Source organism: Mus caroli, chromosome 11 (assembly GCF_900094665.2).
Source record: "Mus caroli chromosome 11, CAROLI_EIJ_v1.1, whole genome shotgun sequence".
Classification (NCBI taxonomy): domain Eukaryota; kingdom Metazoa; phylum Chordata; class Mammalia; order Rodentia; family Muridae; genus Mus; species Mus caroli.
This window is the reverse complement of record NC_034580.1, coordinates 41,495,007-41,512,223: the sequence shown is the minus strand read 5'-3', so window position 1 is coordinate 41,512,223 and position 17,217 is coordinate 41,495,007. Positions and strand designations below refer to the sequence as shown.

Genomic DNA, 17,217 nt, shown 5'->3' with positions numbered 1-17,217 from the left:
GTGTCTATTCCCTGCCGTGGTATCTGATTCCCCTTTCTGAATTAAAGTGTTGGTAAAATGGGCTCTTGAGGCCCTGCTAGCCTCTGATTTGATGGATCTGGGCAAGCCTGTGAATCAGATGAGCCAACATAGGAACAAATAGATTTCTGTGAAAAGTAAATGGCTTCTTGGAATCACTGGGATCAGCATCTACCTTGCAGAATGCAGGAAGTGGGGGACTGCTGCTGTGTGTATCTGTTCAGCTCCACAATTCTAACTCACACAGAATGCCTAGTTGATGAAAGCAACTGCCTCTACAAACAACGCCAGTGGATAGAGAGAGCCGACAGGCTGACCTAAACTAAATCCAGGATCCCATGGACTCACTCCCTGCTCTTGTCTTTGCTTGGTTTTGTTGTCTCTTTTCCAGCGGTCATTTCAGGAACCTGAAGAAACCCTGGTCATTGCCTTGTACGACTACCAAACCAACGACCCTCAGGAGCTCGCGCTGCGATGTGATGAAGAATACTACCTGCTGGACAGCTCCGAGATCCACTGGTGGAGGGTTCAAGACAAAAATGGGTAAGGGAAGCTGCGCATGGCTACTGTGGGAACAAAACGACTATGGGAAGGAATGCCCCATTTCCTTCTGCTGCCCGGAGGCTGAGCAGAGATGTTTCCACCTCCACCCCTACTCCCTGCACCGCATCTTAAGCCACTGTCCTCAACTTGTCTAAATGCCCCTGTATTTTCCACTTGCTCTGTTATGATCTTGGGTTTTTAAATAAATTTTAAATACACCAAATTGTGATGTAAGTGGAAAGAAAATGCACACAAGGATGATCCAGAGCAGCGGTCATGTTAGAAAATCTCAGACAGCAAAGGAGACTCCATTATGAGAGCAGTCATTAAATGATGTATGGGCAAGGTTCCGCAAATACTAATGACCTACTGTGGGGTTTGGATGAAAAACATCTCAAGAGTCCTTGTCTAATATGAAACAATTACTGTGACCAATAATATTCTAATATACTAATATCAGGTGTTACTATTATGAAGTACCATGTGTGTGCATTAGGTCTGGAGTTACAGGTGGTTATAATTCCATGTTGGTGCTTGTGGGAGTCAAACCCAGGACCTCTGCAAGAGCAACAAGTGCTCTTAACCACTGAGTCCCTTCTGCAGCCTCTTCTGTGTTATATTGAACAAAACTTGAGTGAAGACCAGGCATTGTTTATGTAGCACGACAGTCTTTTAGGTGCATACATATATGTGCACATATATTCCAATTCTAACTAGGGAAAAGTTGAGTTGTGGTAAGTCATAGTATATGATAGTTTAATTTTACCAAATTTTCATACCCCCCAACAGGATTCTAGAAAGGCCAACACTGGCTATTGTTAAGCTTCGGGGGCATAGAAGAAGGATATCTTTCTGTACATTGGCAGAATCTGGAGACATTTTTACATGTAATCGAGTTTAAATCACCCATTTTACCAGTTAAAACTGGAAGCCAAGAAAGGCCAAAGGACTCTTTACCAGCATTCTGGTGCTGTGGGGTGAAGACAGAGCATCTTCAAGATCTACAAAGCTATCGCAGTGTAAAAAGTAGGGAGAATGTGGACTAATTTTGCCATGTTGTTTCATTTCTCTGATATTAGTTCCAACTCAAATGTGGTACTTCACCATGGCATCCAACCTGAACTTGACCTCCATTTTAATCTTATACAGGGTCTCAAACTGCACCTCAGGCTCGCCTGGAACTCACTGTGTAACCCAGGCTGGTGTGGAACTCACAATTGTCTTCCTGCTTCAGCCACCTCAGTACTAAGATCACAGGCATAGGCCATCTGTTTAGCTTGACCTGATCCTTTTTCTCCCAGTTCTTTGTCCAAAGATGCTCAATTAGGGAGATTTGAAATCTAAACATGTATATAGCACCAACTGGGAACAGTTTTAAGGACCTGTGGTGGGAAAGTTGGGTTTTTATATCTTAATTATTTTGATTTCCTTACTGGGAAATGATGGCATAAAATGGAAACTTACTGATTATCACAAAATTAATTATAGAAAATACAATTTGAAAGGTATTTTTTCCAATAGAGGAAATTTCAGGCAGCAAGCAGAGCCTTGTAAGTAAAATAGCCATGTGTTATTTATTATATTTTATATTTTTGGTGGAGCATGTTGCTTTCAACCACAAATATAGCTTTGTTACTTTTATCAGCTATCTCATTTCAATTTCTTATGCCTTATCACAAAAGCCAAATACTGAGGGTTCCCATTCTTAGATGACATCTGTGGATTAAATCTATTAAATGAAGATATGAAAATCACTCCTCTGCTAATCAACACCTGTTTTCCTTTTTACAGGCATGAAGGATATGCACCAAGCAGTTACCTGGTAGAAAAATCTCCAAATAACCTTGAAACCTATGAGTAAGATACTGTACTTTTTTGACTCGTTTATTTGTGTATTGGTTGGTTGGTTGGTTGGTTGGTTGATTGGCTGGTTGGTTTACTGAGACAGGGTCTTATTGGGAAGCCTTGACTGGTCTGGAATTCACTATAGAGACCAAGCTGGCCTAAAGCTCAGAGACTGGCCTGTCTCTGCCTCCTAAGTCTGCAGATAAAGATACATGCCACCATACCTGTTTCGATTAGTTTTTTAGTACGACAGTTCTAAGGTTTTCTTCCTAGGGCAAGCATAAATTATTGGTTGGCTATAGAAGTATCCGATGGTTCCCTTTTTTGTCCTGCTTTCTTTTCTTCTAGTCTCTGATCACTAAAACAGTAAGGGTTTATCTCAAATAAGAGAAAAGTGAAACTCCTTTTATAATGGAATTGTTCTTTGGGGCCTGGAAAAGAGTCTGTAGAAGAGAAGTTTCTGGGAATCCCAAGTGTTGGTGTCAGTTGAGAAAGAAAATCCCTATGAATATTGAATAATACATCAACTGACTTAAAACATTGTTAAAAACAGTATAGCCAATATCAAAACAACATTCAAACCCACAGATATTCATTATCTGCTTAGGCTGTGCTAAGTGTTTATTCCTAAGCTATCACTTATAAAAAGAGTTTAAATTTTTGTTAGATAAAATTTGAGAATGCATACAAAGTATCCACCTAGCTTGGAGGCTGGAAGATCTACACCTAGCACACAGCTCCTGTTTCTGAATGGTATTCCCCACTAAAGAGAACTGTGATTTCTGGAAGCAGGGGAGAATGCAGACTCTAGGGTCAAGGCACAGGAAGAACAAGATGAACTTGGAATATCTTCCTGCACTAAAAAGCAAAGAACTAATTTTTAAAATTTTTGTTTCAGTGATTTAATCATGTCAAACAGGCATAGGAGTGAGGCGTTTAAAAAAAAAAAAAAAAAAACTCCTAGTGACCAGACTGAAACAGTTGAGTGTCAAAATTAAGAAGAATAGTAGTAGACTATAACTCATTGAACAAAAGAGTAATACATAATAAGTAGATTGATAGGTAAGCAAATAACTATACAAACAAGACTAAGTTCTTTCTTAGGAGAGTACCAAGTAATGGAGGTGGGAGGCTGACAAAGCTTGAAGGCCAGCATTTTTGTTCAAAGTGTCAATTCTGGCAAAGTCAATGAATTTCACAACCAGGGGGTGAACTATCATAATGGTAGTATATTTATAGGATCAAAGGCATTCCTTCCTAAATAAATTGTAACTACAAAATAGAGCTAACTGGTAGACCCCATCTTATGATCAACATTCATCTCAATATGGCTCCAAAAATATTGCCCATTTTCCCTGCTCCAAAACATGCACAATATAAATTTAATCACAAGGATACAGTAAAGGTCTGAATTAATTAATACTTCTATAAAATATCACCTTTATCCTTCAAAAGCAATTAAGTATGATGAAAGCTGCATAGGGCTGAGTAATTGGACCCCTGTTAAAGGAAATGAAGGAATATAGTGATTAAATGCACAAGTAACCCTGGATTGTATTTATAACCATAAAAATGTTTTGTTACCAACACAGTATGGGGGAAAGTAATACAATTTTTGATAAGATATACAAGTAGAAAATATATAGAGATATAGATATTAAAATTCATGGAAACAGACTACAGAGTATTTAGGAGTAAAAGTCTGCTCTCAAGTAATTGAGGAAAAATATACCAGGGCTGATGAGATAGCTCAGTGAGTAAAGTGTTTGTTGTTCACTGATGATGTCCTGAGTTTGATTCTCAAATGTATGTAAAGATGAACAACTCCACAAAGTTGTCCTCTGATCTCCACACTCATATACATGGCAAGTGTGAACCACTCTCTCTCTCTCTCTCTCTCTCTCTCTCTCTCTCTCTCTCTCACACACACACACACACCATAGATACACAATAACAAATAAATAAATAAGATAATTAAATATGCCTAACCCTATGTCTAAATTATCAACAGAGAGTAGTAAATACGTAAGTATTCAGCCACTGACTGGTTCATCTAGGTAAATGGTCAATAGGACTTCCTTTATGTTGTTTTATAACTTTTCTGTAAGTTTGAAATTTCCAAGTATTATTATTATTGTGCACATAAGGGTGTGCTTGTGTGTGCTATGAAGAATATGTGGAGGTCAGAGGACAAATTTCTGGAGTTAGTTCTCTTCTTCCACCTCTGTGATCCAGGGATTGGGCTCACGCTATCTCAGCAATTGCTTTTATTAGCTGAGCTGTCTTGCCTGCCTTGAAATGCAGAGTTGTGGAGCCTAGTCCCAGTGGGTACATCCACAAAACACTTTCCTACCTAAGGCTCAGGGAACATTGTAAGAGATGAGGCACAAAGAATGTAGGAGCCAGAATATTTGGGAGTTTACTGTGAAACCAAATCTCCTAGTATTGTCAGAAGCTACACCCATAAAGTTTCACTAACATGACAGCTCAACCGTGAGCTGAACAAGAATGACATCAGTGAACATGCCAAACCAGATGGAGAGATGCCCTCAAGGCCTCAACCCTACACAAAGAACTAGGGTCAACTGAGGCAAGAGCACACTGATGCAAAACTCACCTTAAAGTCATCAAAATTGTGTGCCAAATGGTCAACCCTGAAAACACAGCATTATACACACTGAATACGTTCTAGTTAGGATGAGATACAATAACATTAGTGAAAAAGGAGGCGTTGAATTTGAAAGAGATCAGGGAGGGTATATGGAGGGCTTTGGATGGAAGAGAAGGGAGAAATGTTTTAATTAAATTATAATCTCAAAAATTAAAAGAGGGAGAGGAGAGAGAGGGAGGGAGGGAGGGAGAGGGGAAGAGAGGAGACAGTGAGAAGAAGAAGGAAAGAAGGGAGAGAAGGAAGGGAGGGAGGGAGGGAGGGAAGGAAGGGAGGAAGGAAGGAAGGAAGGAAGGAAGGAAGGAAGGAAGGAAGGAAGGAAGGAAGGAAGGAAGGAAGGAGAGCTAACTGTGAGCCTGGGAATAAGCTTATAAGCCCCATCCCTCCATGGTTTCTGCTTCAAGCTCCTCCCTTGAGGTCCTTCCTGGCTTCCCTTGATGACGGACTGTAACCTAAAGATGAAATAAACCCTCCCACAAAACAAAAACAAACAAACAAAAACAAAAACAAAAACAAATTAGTACTCATTAAATACAGAACATCAGAGAAGAAAGAAAGATATGAGCTAACCAGAACCTCTGCTAACCCATTAGGATTCAATGGCTAATGTCATGGTTTCTGCAATCTGAATAGATGCCAGGAACCAGGTGCTATCATTTTCTTAATAGTGTCTTTCAACATTTTGATCAAATATGTGTGAAGAGCCCTTCCCAGGGCTGTGAGATGATTCATCCTTTCCAAGAATGTTTGTGCTGAGATGAAATATAGATGAGAGATACTTAGCTGAAATAAGTGTTTTATAGTCACTGCCTTTGAGGGAAAAAAAATGGTTGTTTATTTCAAACAACGGCTTGGCTGAATAGCTGTGTTTGTCTTGGCCTTTAATCAAAATCCCTTTGTTTATGATTCAAGAAGCAAATTTGAGGCCTCAACAAAATAAAGCAGTAGGCAATTGATGGACCCCTGGGGGCAAGTAAAAATGTATACCCCCTACCTAAAGGAATCTTAAGTCATTTCATAATAAAAACCATATGGCCTGTGAGCCAGTTTGTACTGTGCATACCAGCTTGCATTTGCTGGGTTGTGGAATCCCAGCTAGAAAATGATATAACATAAGGAAACTTTCTGATATTTAATATATAGCTAGATATCGGAAAGCTATCCATACTTTCTATTCTTTAACTCAATTTTGATGACTTTAAGGTGAGTTTTGCATAAGATCTCAAAAAGTATACCACCTGCTAAGGTAACTGGATTCGGGTTTTCTACCTTAGCTTAGAAGCAGAATCTTTAACAAGTTCCAGCAACCTACTAATTCCTGGGGGTGGGTTCCATGACCTACAATGTATCCTGAAACTGCAGGTAGCTCTGAGCTCAGTATGTACTATGCTTTTTCCTCTATGTACAGCCTATGGGAGAGCTTACTTTAAGTTAGATCCATTGAGAGATTAACACTACTGGATAGTGATGAAATAGAAGTCATAGCAATATACTACCATAAAATTGCCACCAAGACTATTCTTACATAAAGTAAGGATCGCTTGAACACAAACACATCAATACTGAGGCACTGTATCTGGTGACCCATACAGCAACCAAGTGACTAATAAGTAGGTATTGCATCTAAGTGGATTGGCTGTTTCAAGGGTGACTTGTACCCTAGACGATTATCATGAGATTTCATCATGCTACTCAGAATTTAGAATTGGTAATTTCTAGAATTGTCCATCTTGTATTTTCTGGGACCATGAGTGAGCAACTGAAATCACAAAAACAGCAAAACTGCAGAAGAGAGGCCACTATACCTCAGTCTCTGGGAGCTTTGATCCCTCCCTCGGTAAAGGAAGAAATCAGAGGAGACAGAAGCAAGCAAAACACCGCGCTGCAGATATTTCTTCACTCCCTTGAGCACTGAACTCAAGCAGACCTTAGTCTATGAGTTTGACACTATTGTCTGCTGAACCCAGACCTGAGTCACACTTTCAAGCACAGCTTTAGCAACTTATACACATTGCTTGGAGCTTAGATGGGATGAAGCACACTTCCTGGCCATCTGGGAGCCCAAGGAGGTGTACAGTCTGCTCAGCCAGAGTGTTTTAAACACTCAGTGGAATCCCCTGGTTCTCTTCTTTTTGGATGCTCTCAAGTAGCCAAACAATTTTCGTAGACACTATTTCTTCCCCACCTACGCCTCTCCTGAGTTTATTAAGCTCCAAAAGTAAATTGTCGACTGATGACCATTCTCCTTTTGCTGTATGCTTTCTGGCCCAGAAATAAGACCCTGTAGGCTTCTTTTACCAGGAAGTGACGTATTATGTCAGCCTTCATGCTTCTAGAGAATTATTATCCAAGTGCTAGAGAACTCTGAATGTTACTGGGCTGAGGCTTTTATTCATGTTTTGACTTTTATATATCTTATATATGATAGCACATGTTCAATTGGATACTTTAAACTACCATAATGGCTGGAATGAGAAAGGATGGGTGAGTAAGCGGCTGAAGGAGAGATGTGCTGAGCCTGCACATCCCCATGGGACTATTGACCAACGTGCATGTCTGCACATCCTACCACATGGGCTACTGAACATCCTGCACAAATGCACATGCATGGACAGTGAAAAGCCTGCATGCTCATTTCTTTCTTCTTCTTAGCCCTGGGGAAGTCCCTTCTCTTCCACCACACTTTATCTGACCTAGGTGATTGAGATGGTCAAGATATGTCTCCACATTGTAACAACATTCAAAAAACTTCCTTCTTAAGAATGGTCCCTGGCTTTGCCATTTATTAATTATACTCATCAATTACAAAAGCTTTGCAAAAAGTCTGGGGGGCCCAATCTTAAAAAGAAAATATGACAATTGTTTTCAAAGGATATTTGCTAAAGTTGCAAATTAGTATTAACGTTTTTCTATGGCTGCCTGTCACCCTCCTACCTGCAGCCACCCACTGGCATATGAATTGGGGGAGGTGAGTGTTTTCTACAACACTATCATGGAAAATTTCCAACTCCCACCAAAATAGAGAGCAGAGTACAAAGAAGGCCCTGAAACTCAGCTTCAGCAACCACCAGTCTGATGCCAGCTCTTGCTTCATTCTTTTTCTTCTCCAGATAAACACCCTACTACCTGGAAACCGTCATGGCTTTCTATCAATGTTTGAAGGCTCTGATAGAAACAGACAGTAAACACATGACTTTTGAGCATCATCTTTGATAAGTAAGCGATGAAGTTTTCCAACTGTGACCCAAGGCTTGTTTTTGGCTTTCAGGTGGTACAATAAAAGCATCAGCCGAGACAAAGCTGAAAAACTTCTTTTGGACACAGTGAGTACCTGCATCCTGACTAAAAAGAAATTGTACAGTTTCCAGCCATATTATGGCTATGCTGGTGTGATGGCTTTCCTGTGTTGGCTTAACAATGGTTTTCTTGTCTGAGGACAGGTATTCTGAGGATTATCAGGGCTAGACAGCACAGGAAAGGAGGCCTAGGGAAGTGCTAGGCCTGGGTGCTAACACTGGCAGTGCTAGGCCTGGGTGCTAACACTGGCTGCTGCCATGACTTTGGCTTCAGGGCAGCTCTGCTTCTTCCTGTTTCTGCCACTCAGGAATGGATTCTGCCTAACAGGCCTGTAGTTTAAACAGATTTTCCCCCTACAGTTCCTTCTCTGAAGCCTTTGCAGTCTAGCAAAGAGATTGACCTTACTCCAGGATCTCAGAGTTAGGGGAAAGAGGGATGAACTGAAAGGCAGCATGATTGGATGGGATGGGGACCCCTGTTCAGGTCTCTGTTCTGCCTTCAGTTCAGTGGGTAACTGTGGGGATTTCTCTTCAGCCTTCTGGGCCCGCATTTGTTAGTGAGGACAAACTGAACATCAGTGTACATCAGGGTGTTAGTGATCTGTTAAAACCATGGATGCTGCCCCGGTGTACTCCTGGCCCTGTGCAGTTAGTCACTGACATTGCATCTGGACCCCACTGGGAACCACGATCACTGAGTAGTTACGTGTGAGTAAAAGGGAGAGCAGGATGAAAGGCATTGAACAGTGTACCCATAGCAGGAGGAACTGAGGTGAGTCCTTCTTGAGTGCTTGTGTCTCCTTGGTTCTCAGCAATTATTCATCTCCTGTGGTTCCCAAGAGTCCTCATATCTGAGTTGCTGCAGGTGTTTACAATGCAGAGTCTGAGGGGCCTGTGACATGGCTTAGTGGGTTTAAGGTTATGCCATCAAGCCTGACAACCTGGGTTCAATACCCAGGACCTGCACGGTGGAGGGAGAGACCTGACTCCCAGCGCTGTCCTCTGACCTCGGCATGCCTACCGTGGTGCATACATCCTGTCCCCACACACACATGAAATAGATAAATGTAACAAAAATACAGATTCTAAGATTCCATGGTAGATCTGTAGAAGCAGGACCTCCAAAAGTAACCTAAATTCTGTTTTCTCTCCCACCCCATTTGTTTGGTTTGGTTTTACAAGACAGGGTTTCTCTGTGTAGCCCTGGCTGTCCTTGTACTCATTCTCTAGACCAGGCTGGCCTCGAACTCAGAGATCCACCTGCCTCTGCCTCCCAAGTACTTGGATCAAAGGCGTGCGCCACTGTATTTTCCATATTTTCTTGAACTGGTTTTAGGATACAAACGTAGGCAGCTCCTCCCATTCCTCAACCTGTGTTGCTGAAAAACAGTAAAGCTTGATAGGAACTAAGAACAAAGAACACAGAACTAGGACCCTGGATTACGCTGTGTTTAAATAAGGACACTTTCCTTACGTTCTGTCACATCCTCAATAAAGTCGGTGTAGAACTTCAGACAGCTCACCTCAGTGACAAAGGAAAGCAACTCCTGCAGCTGAGAGGTTCCATTGAGGCATTTAAATGTATTTTGCTTTCTCAGGCTATCGAGACATTCTTTCTTGCTAATATTTTGAATCCACTTACCAAATACTCTCTTCCTTCTTAGGTAAGTCTAAAGGCAAACTTGAGAGGAGCCCATTAAGCTTTAGTCTGAGTTCTGGACAGTAAGAATGGGATGAGGGCTTCTTGCTGTTTTTAACGTAGTTGCTATCTGACTCAATAGTGTTGCATCTCTGGTGTACGCAGAGTGTTCTTGTCTCATAAGTATATGCCTCTTAAGAGTAGATTATATTCATTTCCTCTGTTATTAACTAAAGCCTCTAGGTTGCAGACTATGTGTGTGTGTATGATATGTATATGTGTATATGTGTATATCTCTATGTTTTACTTTGTCCCTCTTAAGGAAACTTAGGTTTAACTGTATCTAGCACAAAACACTTACTTGACAACTCCTTGTTCCATGAATGAGTTCACCAAATGCTTACTGTGTTTTTAAGTTATCATGGCTGTGCTGGTCATGAGTATCTGTGGGGAAACTGAGAGCACAAACTCCAGCCCAGAGGATATGACCCAGTGGCTAAGAATGCTCACTGCCCTTGTAGAGAACCAAGGTTCAGTTTCCAGCGCATACATGGCAGGTCACAGGGGATCCAGTTCCCTCCTCTGGCCTCTGCAGGCTTCTGTTTGTAAGCTCATGTAAGAGCATGCACATAAACACAAAAATGCAAAGCAGCACTCCTTCCCCCCAGCAAACTCCTGGACTCCAGGCCTCTCCAGCCAAAGCCTCTCCAGGGAGCACTGAAGTGATTTTGTGATTTACATTAGTTTAGGGACATGGAAAAGAATCTCCTACGTGTTCTGTCTGTTCTTCAACTTACACCTCCTTTAATAACCCAGTCCTCTGCCTAGCCATGAGATGTGACTTTTTTCCTTGTTTGAACAGGAAGACGAAATGTTATGTTTCCAGTGGTTCTGTATGCACTCTGCCTTCGGTTTCAGCATTTCCCCTCAGCCTTAGACCCTCTAGAGAGAGGGTCAGCCCCTGTGAGCAGGTACTCTGTAACTATCTTCATGCATGCAACTTACACGTTGGGTGACCTATACTTTAGACAGGAGCCTAACCTTGGTTTATTATACTTCTGTGATTCCAAGATGTCATCAAAGATGCAATTTTGACTTAAAAATGTGTTTGTTTTGAGAGAAGAGCCCCACCCCATCCCGCCCCCAATGAAAGACATATGTCGGAGACATTCTTAGAGCAGACTTCAGCCTGACAAGACCACAAAGCACCAGCCCATCGTTGAATAACATAAGCTTTGTTTTGAGATTTCCCCTCTACAAAGTCAGCTTTTCTGTACAGAAAGAAAGACACACACACTGAAACATGTCTCAGATGAAGACAAACAATATAATTCATGCTTCCACCAGACGCTACCCCACAGCATGTGATAAATAACGAGAATTGATAACCCTGGCAGTCAGTGTCCTGGGATTGTGTTCCAGGAACTGTTCTGTGCACATTATTCAAGTCTACCAATAGCCTTACAAAGGTCATTTTGCAGGTGAAGACATGGACACGTATACTTTGAATCAGGAAGCATCTGGAATTAACAATACTACAAGCTGTTGCAGCTAGAATTCCCTTGAAGACCACCTGCTCCATCTCCTTTGTAGTAAAGGCTGATAAGCCGGGGCCACCTTCAGAACGTGGATCAGAGGCATGGTCTTACCACAGCGGGGATGTGTCTGCAAATAGAGAGGGGGGAAAGAGAGACAGAGACAGAGACAGAGAGAGAGACAGAGACAGCACAAAGAAGTACAGGAGTTACTCTTTTCTCCTGTCCTTCCAGGGTTATACACATGCTTTACCTCCTAACATAATCTTTTGTTGTTGTTGCCTCTTTATTTTTATTTTTATTTTTTTTCTAAATGAAGCAATAAAAAAAATCACTCTGAGATGTTGACTGTGTTGAGAGGAAATGAAGCCCCATCTGACAACATTATTCAAGTCAGTGCCCCTGGGACACACGTTAGGGGCTGTGCCCCTGTGGCTACCTCTCAGCTCCTTGCAGGAAGTATGTGGTAAGGCACATGCTTTCCTCAAACTCTTAGCTGCTTCAGCCCCAAGTGAGACTCCATGTTGCTTTCACCAAATGTCGCCCACAGTAACTAAGATGGAGAAAGAGAGTGTTGGGGGAGGTCCGGCTTTCCCATGCTCTGCCAGACCTGACTATGACCCTACCTCTGTCACCTGGTGCTTATAGAGAACTTACAGCTGAGGCCTGCTATAATCACAACTTGTTTACAGAAAACAATGACTTCTTTGAAACGGTAACACCAACACAAACAGCCAGATGTTCATTAGTTAGATAAAAGAGATGTTTATGCTCCTCTGCTCCTCTCTTCAGACAGTTGGTGAGCCTCTGGTCTTTCTGGTCTGTTTCTTCCTTTAGAATATATGACATAACCTGATAAAATCTGCCTCTGCTTGAGGTCTGTTTCTTCCTGTCTCGTGTTTAACCCATCACATTCCAACCAACCAAGAGCCAAAGCTGCATAATTTTGCAAATGGTAAACTATGGCTAATGCCTGTTGAGCAAAGCCATCAAACAAAAAGTCTCTACTCCCAGAAGCCAGAAGGTGGCTGTCCGCTGACGAATGGAAAACAAACGTGGTCTGTCCCTAAAGTGGAATATCACTCAGCCACAAGTAGGAGTGAAGTCTTTACACCTGTCACCACCTAGGAGGTCCTTGGAAAGAATATTATAAATGAAGGACCCACTCACAGAAAACCACATGGATTCCACTTACAAAAAGAGTCTACATAAAAATGTCTAAAATAGGCAAATCTATTTTCAGAATGCCTATTAGAATGAATATTAGTATACCCATTCTCTCTCTCTCTCTCTCTGTGTGTGTGTGTGTGTGTGTGTGTGTGTGTGTGTGTGTGTTCATGCAAAAACTTTCCTTTGGGACTGATGGATGGAGGGGCTTCTGGTATTCTACGCTGTAGATATTTTCCCTGTGTATATAAACCGTATGACTTCCACATAAGGTCCCTGTCTAATTGTGACCTTCACTTATGACCTTCACAATGTCTAATTTAAGTAAGTCATAATTAACAAGCTCTGCAGATGTTTACAACTGGTAGGAGAGGAGCTAGGAATTCGGTTCTTCAAACAGTTCAGACTTTACAGTTCCCATCAGGAACGTGTGAACTGGCATGCCTGTTTGCCTCTGCTGACTCCATCAGAGCAGGCAAAGCTGTCAGCACTTCCTTCTACCCACTCCCCTCTGTCTCCGTCTCTCTGTGTCTCTTGATGTCTCTCTATGTGCGTGGGTCTCTCTCAACTAGTAGCATCGCACTGTTTCTCACTCTGCCCTTCAGTGAAATCAGCTTTGTGAGCAGGGCTTGAGAAATTAAGCCCCATGCAGGAACTGAGGGAGCTTTCAGAATAAGTTTTGTGTTCTGAAAAAAGGTAGAAGAGGCTGGAGCATCATAGAGCAAGAAAACGAATTTGCTCAGGTGCCAAAGTTCAAACTCCAACCCCACTGCTCACTATCTGCAGACCCATGGGAAATCCACTTAATTCCTCCAGCACTCACTTGCTGACCTTGTTGTCAAAGAAGATAATTGTGTCCAGACTCCAACACTGAGGGCTGAGAAATGTCTGTAGAGTCCAGTGCCTGCTGAACTGTAAGGGAGAGGACCCGTGTCTATCTGTCCATACAGGACCTCACATGAACAACTGCTGCAGGTGTGATTGAAATGGTGGCTGTTGCTACTGAAAGTCTGTGCCACACAGTGCTTTCCCGTTCCCAAAGCAAGAAAGTGGCTTTAGGTGCCACTGGTTTTTAGATCACTAACCTTTCAGTCTTTTTACCCAATCCAGGGTAAAGAAGGAGCTTTCATGGTCCGAGATTCCAGGACGCCCGGGACATACACAGTCTCTGTTTTCACCAAGGCCATCATAAGGTATGCCACTCACTTGGCACAGAGGAATGGGGATAGCTGGTTTTGTGTGACAGCGTAGACACAGCAAGATCCACCCATATATCATGCGGAGCCTCACTAGCAGTGGTGTGGCTTCCACCAATGCCCCTGTAAAGTCAAAGCCCCAAGTTCAAGGGCAGATCTAGAGAGATTTAATAAGGGCCGGAACTGGGTGGATACCAGATCCTCTACTGGGCATTGGCAAGGCCTGATAGCAGAGCTCTGAGGACATTGCATACTTGCGTCTGTATTTGGTGAGCATATCAGGTAGTGTATAGAGTAGAAGAAAGTATTTTCATCTACAACTGGAAATAGATAAATGCCAATTCTTGATATGCTAGAAATAAAACCTATCTACCATATTGACAGTCCTGTGTTGCCAGAGACTCCTGAGTGTGTGTGTGTTTACATCCAGATTCCATATGTGTTTATAGAATTTCACATTAGATTAGATACTGTATTAAAGCATTAGATACGTGTATTTCTAAGTCTGGATTTTTTTGTTTGACACACTAATCTTTACTTGTGTTCCATTCATTTAGTTGTGAATATCCTATTGTCATCTTCACAGCTAAATAAAATTACAGTATATATATATATATATATATATATATATATATGCACCACAGTTTCTTTATCCATTCCTCTATTGAGAGGCATATATGCGGATTCCATATTTTGGCTATTGTATAGTGCAGCCATAAACATGCATGGTCAAAAAATCCCTGTGCTGTTCTGGCTCAGAGTCCTTCTGGTACATACCAAGGAGTGGTGAGCTGGAACCACGTGGTAGTTCTATGTTTAGTTTTTGAGAAACCTCCATACTCAGATACACTAGTTTACATTCCCACCAGCAGAGTTCTTTCTCCCCAGGGTGTATGCACATGTATGTGTGTGAATGCACACAAACACATACCAGCATTTGTTGTCAATTTACTTGATGACAGCCATTCAGTCTGGGGTGGATGGGGGTCCCCCATGTGGTTTTCTTTTGCACTCACAGTGCACACAATGCTGCTCCCACATTCTGTGGCTGTGGCATTACCAACACCAACACATCTCAGCACCCTGGCTGCTTATGTTTAGGGGCAGCTTCAGAGTTCTTCTTCACACAACACCAACACCAGGGCCAACATGCCGAGACTGACACACACACACACTGAAACACTGCATGCCTACCCTCCCAGCAAGAGCTTCCTGGCCAAGACAGTGAGGATCTGATGCCAGTAGATGTATTGATGTATCATGACTGCTTCCTGGCAGTGACTGTGTGTGTTCATTTGTTTCAGTGAGAACCCCTGTATAAAACATTATCACATCAAAGAAACAAATGACAGCCCCAAGCGCTACTACGTGGCTGAGAAGTATGTGTTTGACTCCATCCCTCTCCTCATCCAGTATCACCAGTACAATGGAGGAGGTAAGCTCTAGGGGACCGAGCCAGAAGGGGATCCCCACAAGGAGACTTGGGAAGAAAGGACAGGGACCCTACTGGGTTCTTCATGCAGCACCAACTGGCCATAAATAGTAACTCAAGATGCAAATCAAAAACAAAACCAGAAACAAACAAAAAACTTCCAAATGCCTAAGCTCCCCATGCCTACCACAGGCAACACCTGCTCTGAGATCATCGTGTCACTGTCCTACTATGCTTAAGGCTCCTCTCAAGAACTCTGTGAAAGCTATGGTGGGACTTTGGGATTTGGAATTACTATTTCACATTTTCTGGTGACTTAACCTAGACGGTTGCTGTGGCAAAGCCCTAACCACAGCCTTTGGTTTTTCTATCAACCTAGGTTTGGTCACTCGACTCCGCTATCCAGTTTGCTCCTGGAGACAAAAAGCCCCTGTCACAGCAGGGCTAAGATATGGTAAGCAGAAGACATTGGGCATTTGAGCTAAAACTCACATATCTAAATGTGTAGGACCAATTCTAAGAGGATTTGCTATTAGCCTAACTGCTCTTCAAATGTCAGATTAACGAGAGAAGGAAGGAGAGTGATTCTATACACTTGTGTAAGAAATGTGTGTGCCCAGACACATTTAGTAAGAGCAAAGCAATGCCCTTTGGCTTCAAATGAGGCATTCATTGAGCACCGCTTTATACAGAGCACTCTACTAAATGCTGTTGGAAAATGTCAGAAAATAACCCCTTAGCACTGTATTCTATCTACCCTTTGAGACTTTTATTATAATCTAACTTGTTGGGTCTGGGTCTTCTACAAGGGCTAGGAGCCATCGGCATTCAGAAGTGTTTACAGAGAATAAAGTTAAGTTTTTGAGATCTAGGACTTTAACTCAGTGGCAGAAAATTCGTCTAAAATGAGTCAGGTCCCCCAGTTTAGTCCCCAGCACCAGGAAAAAACAAACAAAACAAAACAAACAAACAAACAAAAAAACAAACTAGGACCTGTACCTCCAGGACTCTGGGGCCTAATATGAAGTCTGTCCTCCAAAAAAGGTTCCCTTCTAGACTATCTACTGGAAACTAAGACATCTCAGTTCACATCCCTTGGTCCAAAATGTTCATGTGGTATCCATTGGTGGTTCTCAAACTTCAGTGTGCATCAAATCTTTCCAAACGCTTATCAATAAAAAAAATAAACAAAAAGCAAAAACAAAACCCCCACTGGTCCCAGGACACTCCCTGCAGTTTACCAAAACACTCCTTGAGGGCATGGCCTTGGATCCCACATTACAAATAAGCAACCTGGTAGCTTTGACCTAGGTGGGGAGGGAGATACTTGGAGAAACACTGCCATGGACTCTTCATATGCAGCCACCAGCACGTGTGGCATACAGTGGGTACTCACATGCTGTCACTAGCACGTGTGGCACACAGTGTATACTCACATGCTGCTTGCTCTTGAGCCTATACCTCAGCCTGATAGGCACGTGGCTGTACCATGCACCAGGAACGCATACTATATCATTATAGTGCCTGTGGAAGTAAGGCTACCCTACTAATTGCTGAATCCTCACGTGTCCTGCTGGATGGGATCACAGAGATGATAATGGTCAGCCCCCTTATTTCGTCAGTGGGAAAATTGAGGCTTAACTCCTTTTTCTTGTTTATTAAACACTTATCAAGAGCCTGCCCCGGGGCTAGAGAAATGGCTGGAAGTTCACAGTGCTTACTGCTCTTCCAGAGGGGCCAAGTTCATTTCCCAGCATCCAGATTCACTTATAACTCACTCCAAGCTCACAACCCCTTGTAACTCACTCCAGGCTCACAACCCCTTATATCTCACTCCAGGCTCACAACCCCTTGTAACTCACTCCAGGCTCACAACCC

At 42.4% G+C, this 17,217-nt stretch overlaps 1 protein-coding gene and 1 long non-coding RNA gene across 3 annotated transcripts in view; one reads left to right on the top strand and one right to left on the bottom strand.

The window, feature by feature from the left end:
- Positions 1 to 17,217, top strand: part of Itk (IL2 inducible T cell kinase) — a 66,297-nt gene that overhangs the window by 34,781 nt on the left and 14,299 nt on the right. Inside the window, exons 6-11 of one of the 2 annotated variants that reach the window (XM_021176287.1) lie at positions 410 to 561; positions 2,353 to 2,418; positions 8,343 to 8,397; positions 13,822 to 13,904; positions 15,212 to 15,342; positions 15,719 to 15,793. In XM_021176287.1, the coding sequence (XP_021031946.1) occupies positions 410 to 561; positions 2,353 to 2,418; positions 8,343 to 8,397; positions 13,822 to 13,904; positions 15,212 to 15,342; positions 15,719 to 15,793 (562 nt within the window). Of the gene's footprint in view, positions 1 to 409; positions 562 to 2,352; positions 2,419 to 8,342; positions 8,398 to 11,490; positions 11,885 to 13,821; positions 13,905 to 15,211; positions 15,343 to 15,718; positions 15,794 to 17,217 lie in introns of those variants that run through there. The other variant, XM_021176290.1, reaches the window with a different exon arrangement.
- On the bottom strand, positions 11,318 to 14,015 carry LOC115032535. The gene is made up of 2 exons (XR_003838189.1): positions 13,797 to 14,015; positions 11,318 to 11,674 (listed from the first exon to the last, which is right to left on the bottom strand). It is a non-coding gene; the product is annotated as an uncharacterized LOC115032535 (long non-coding RNA).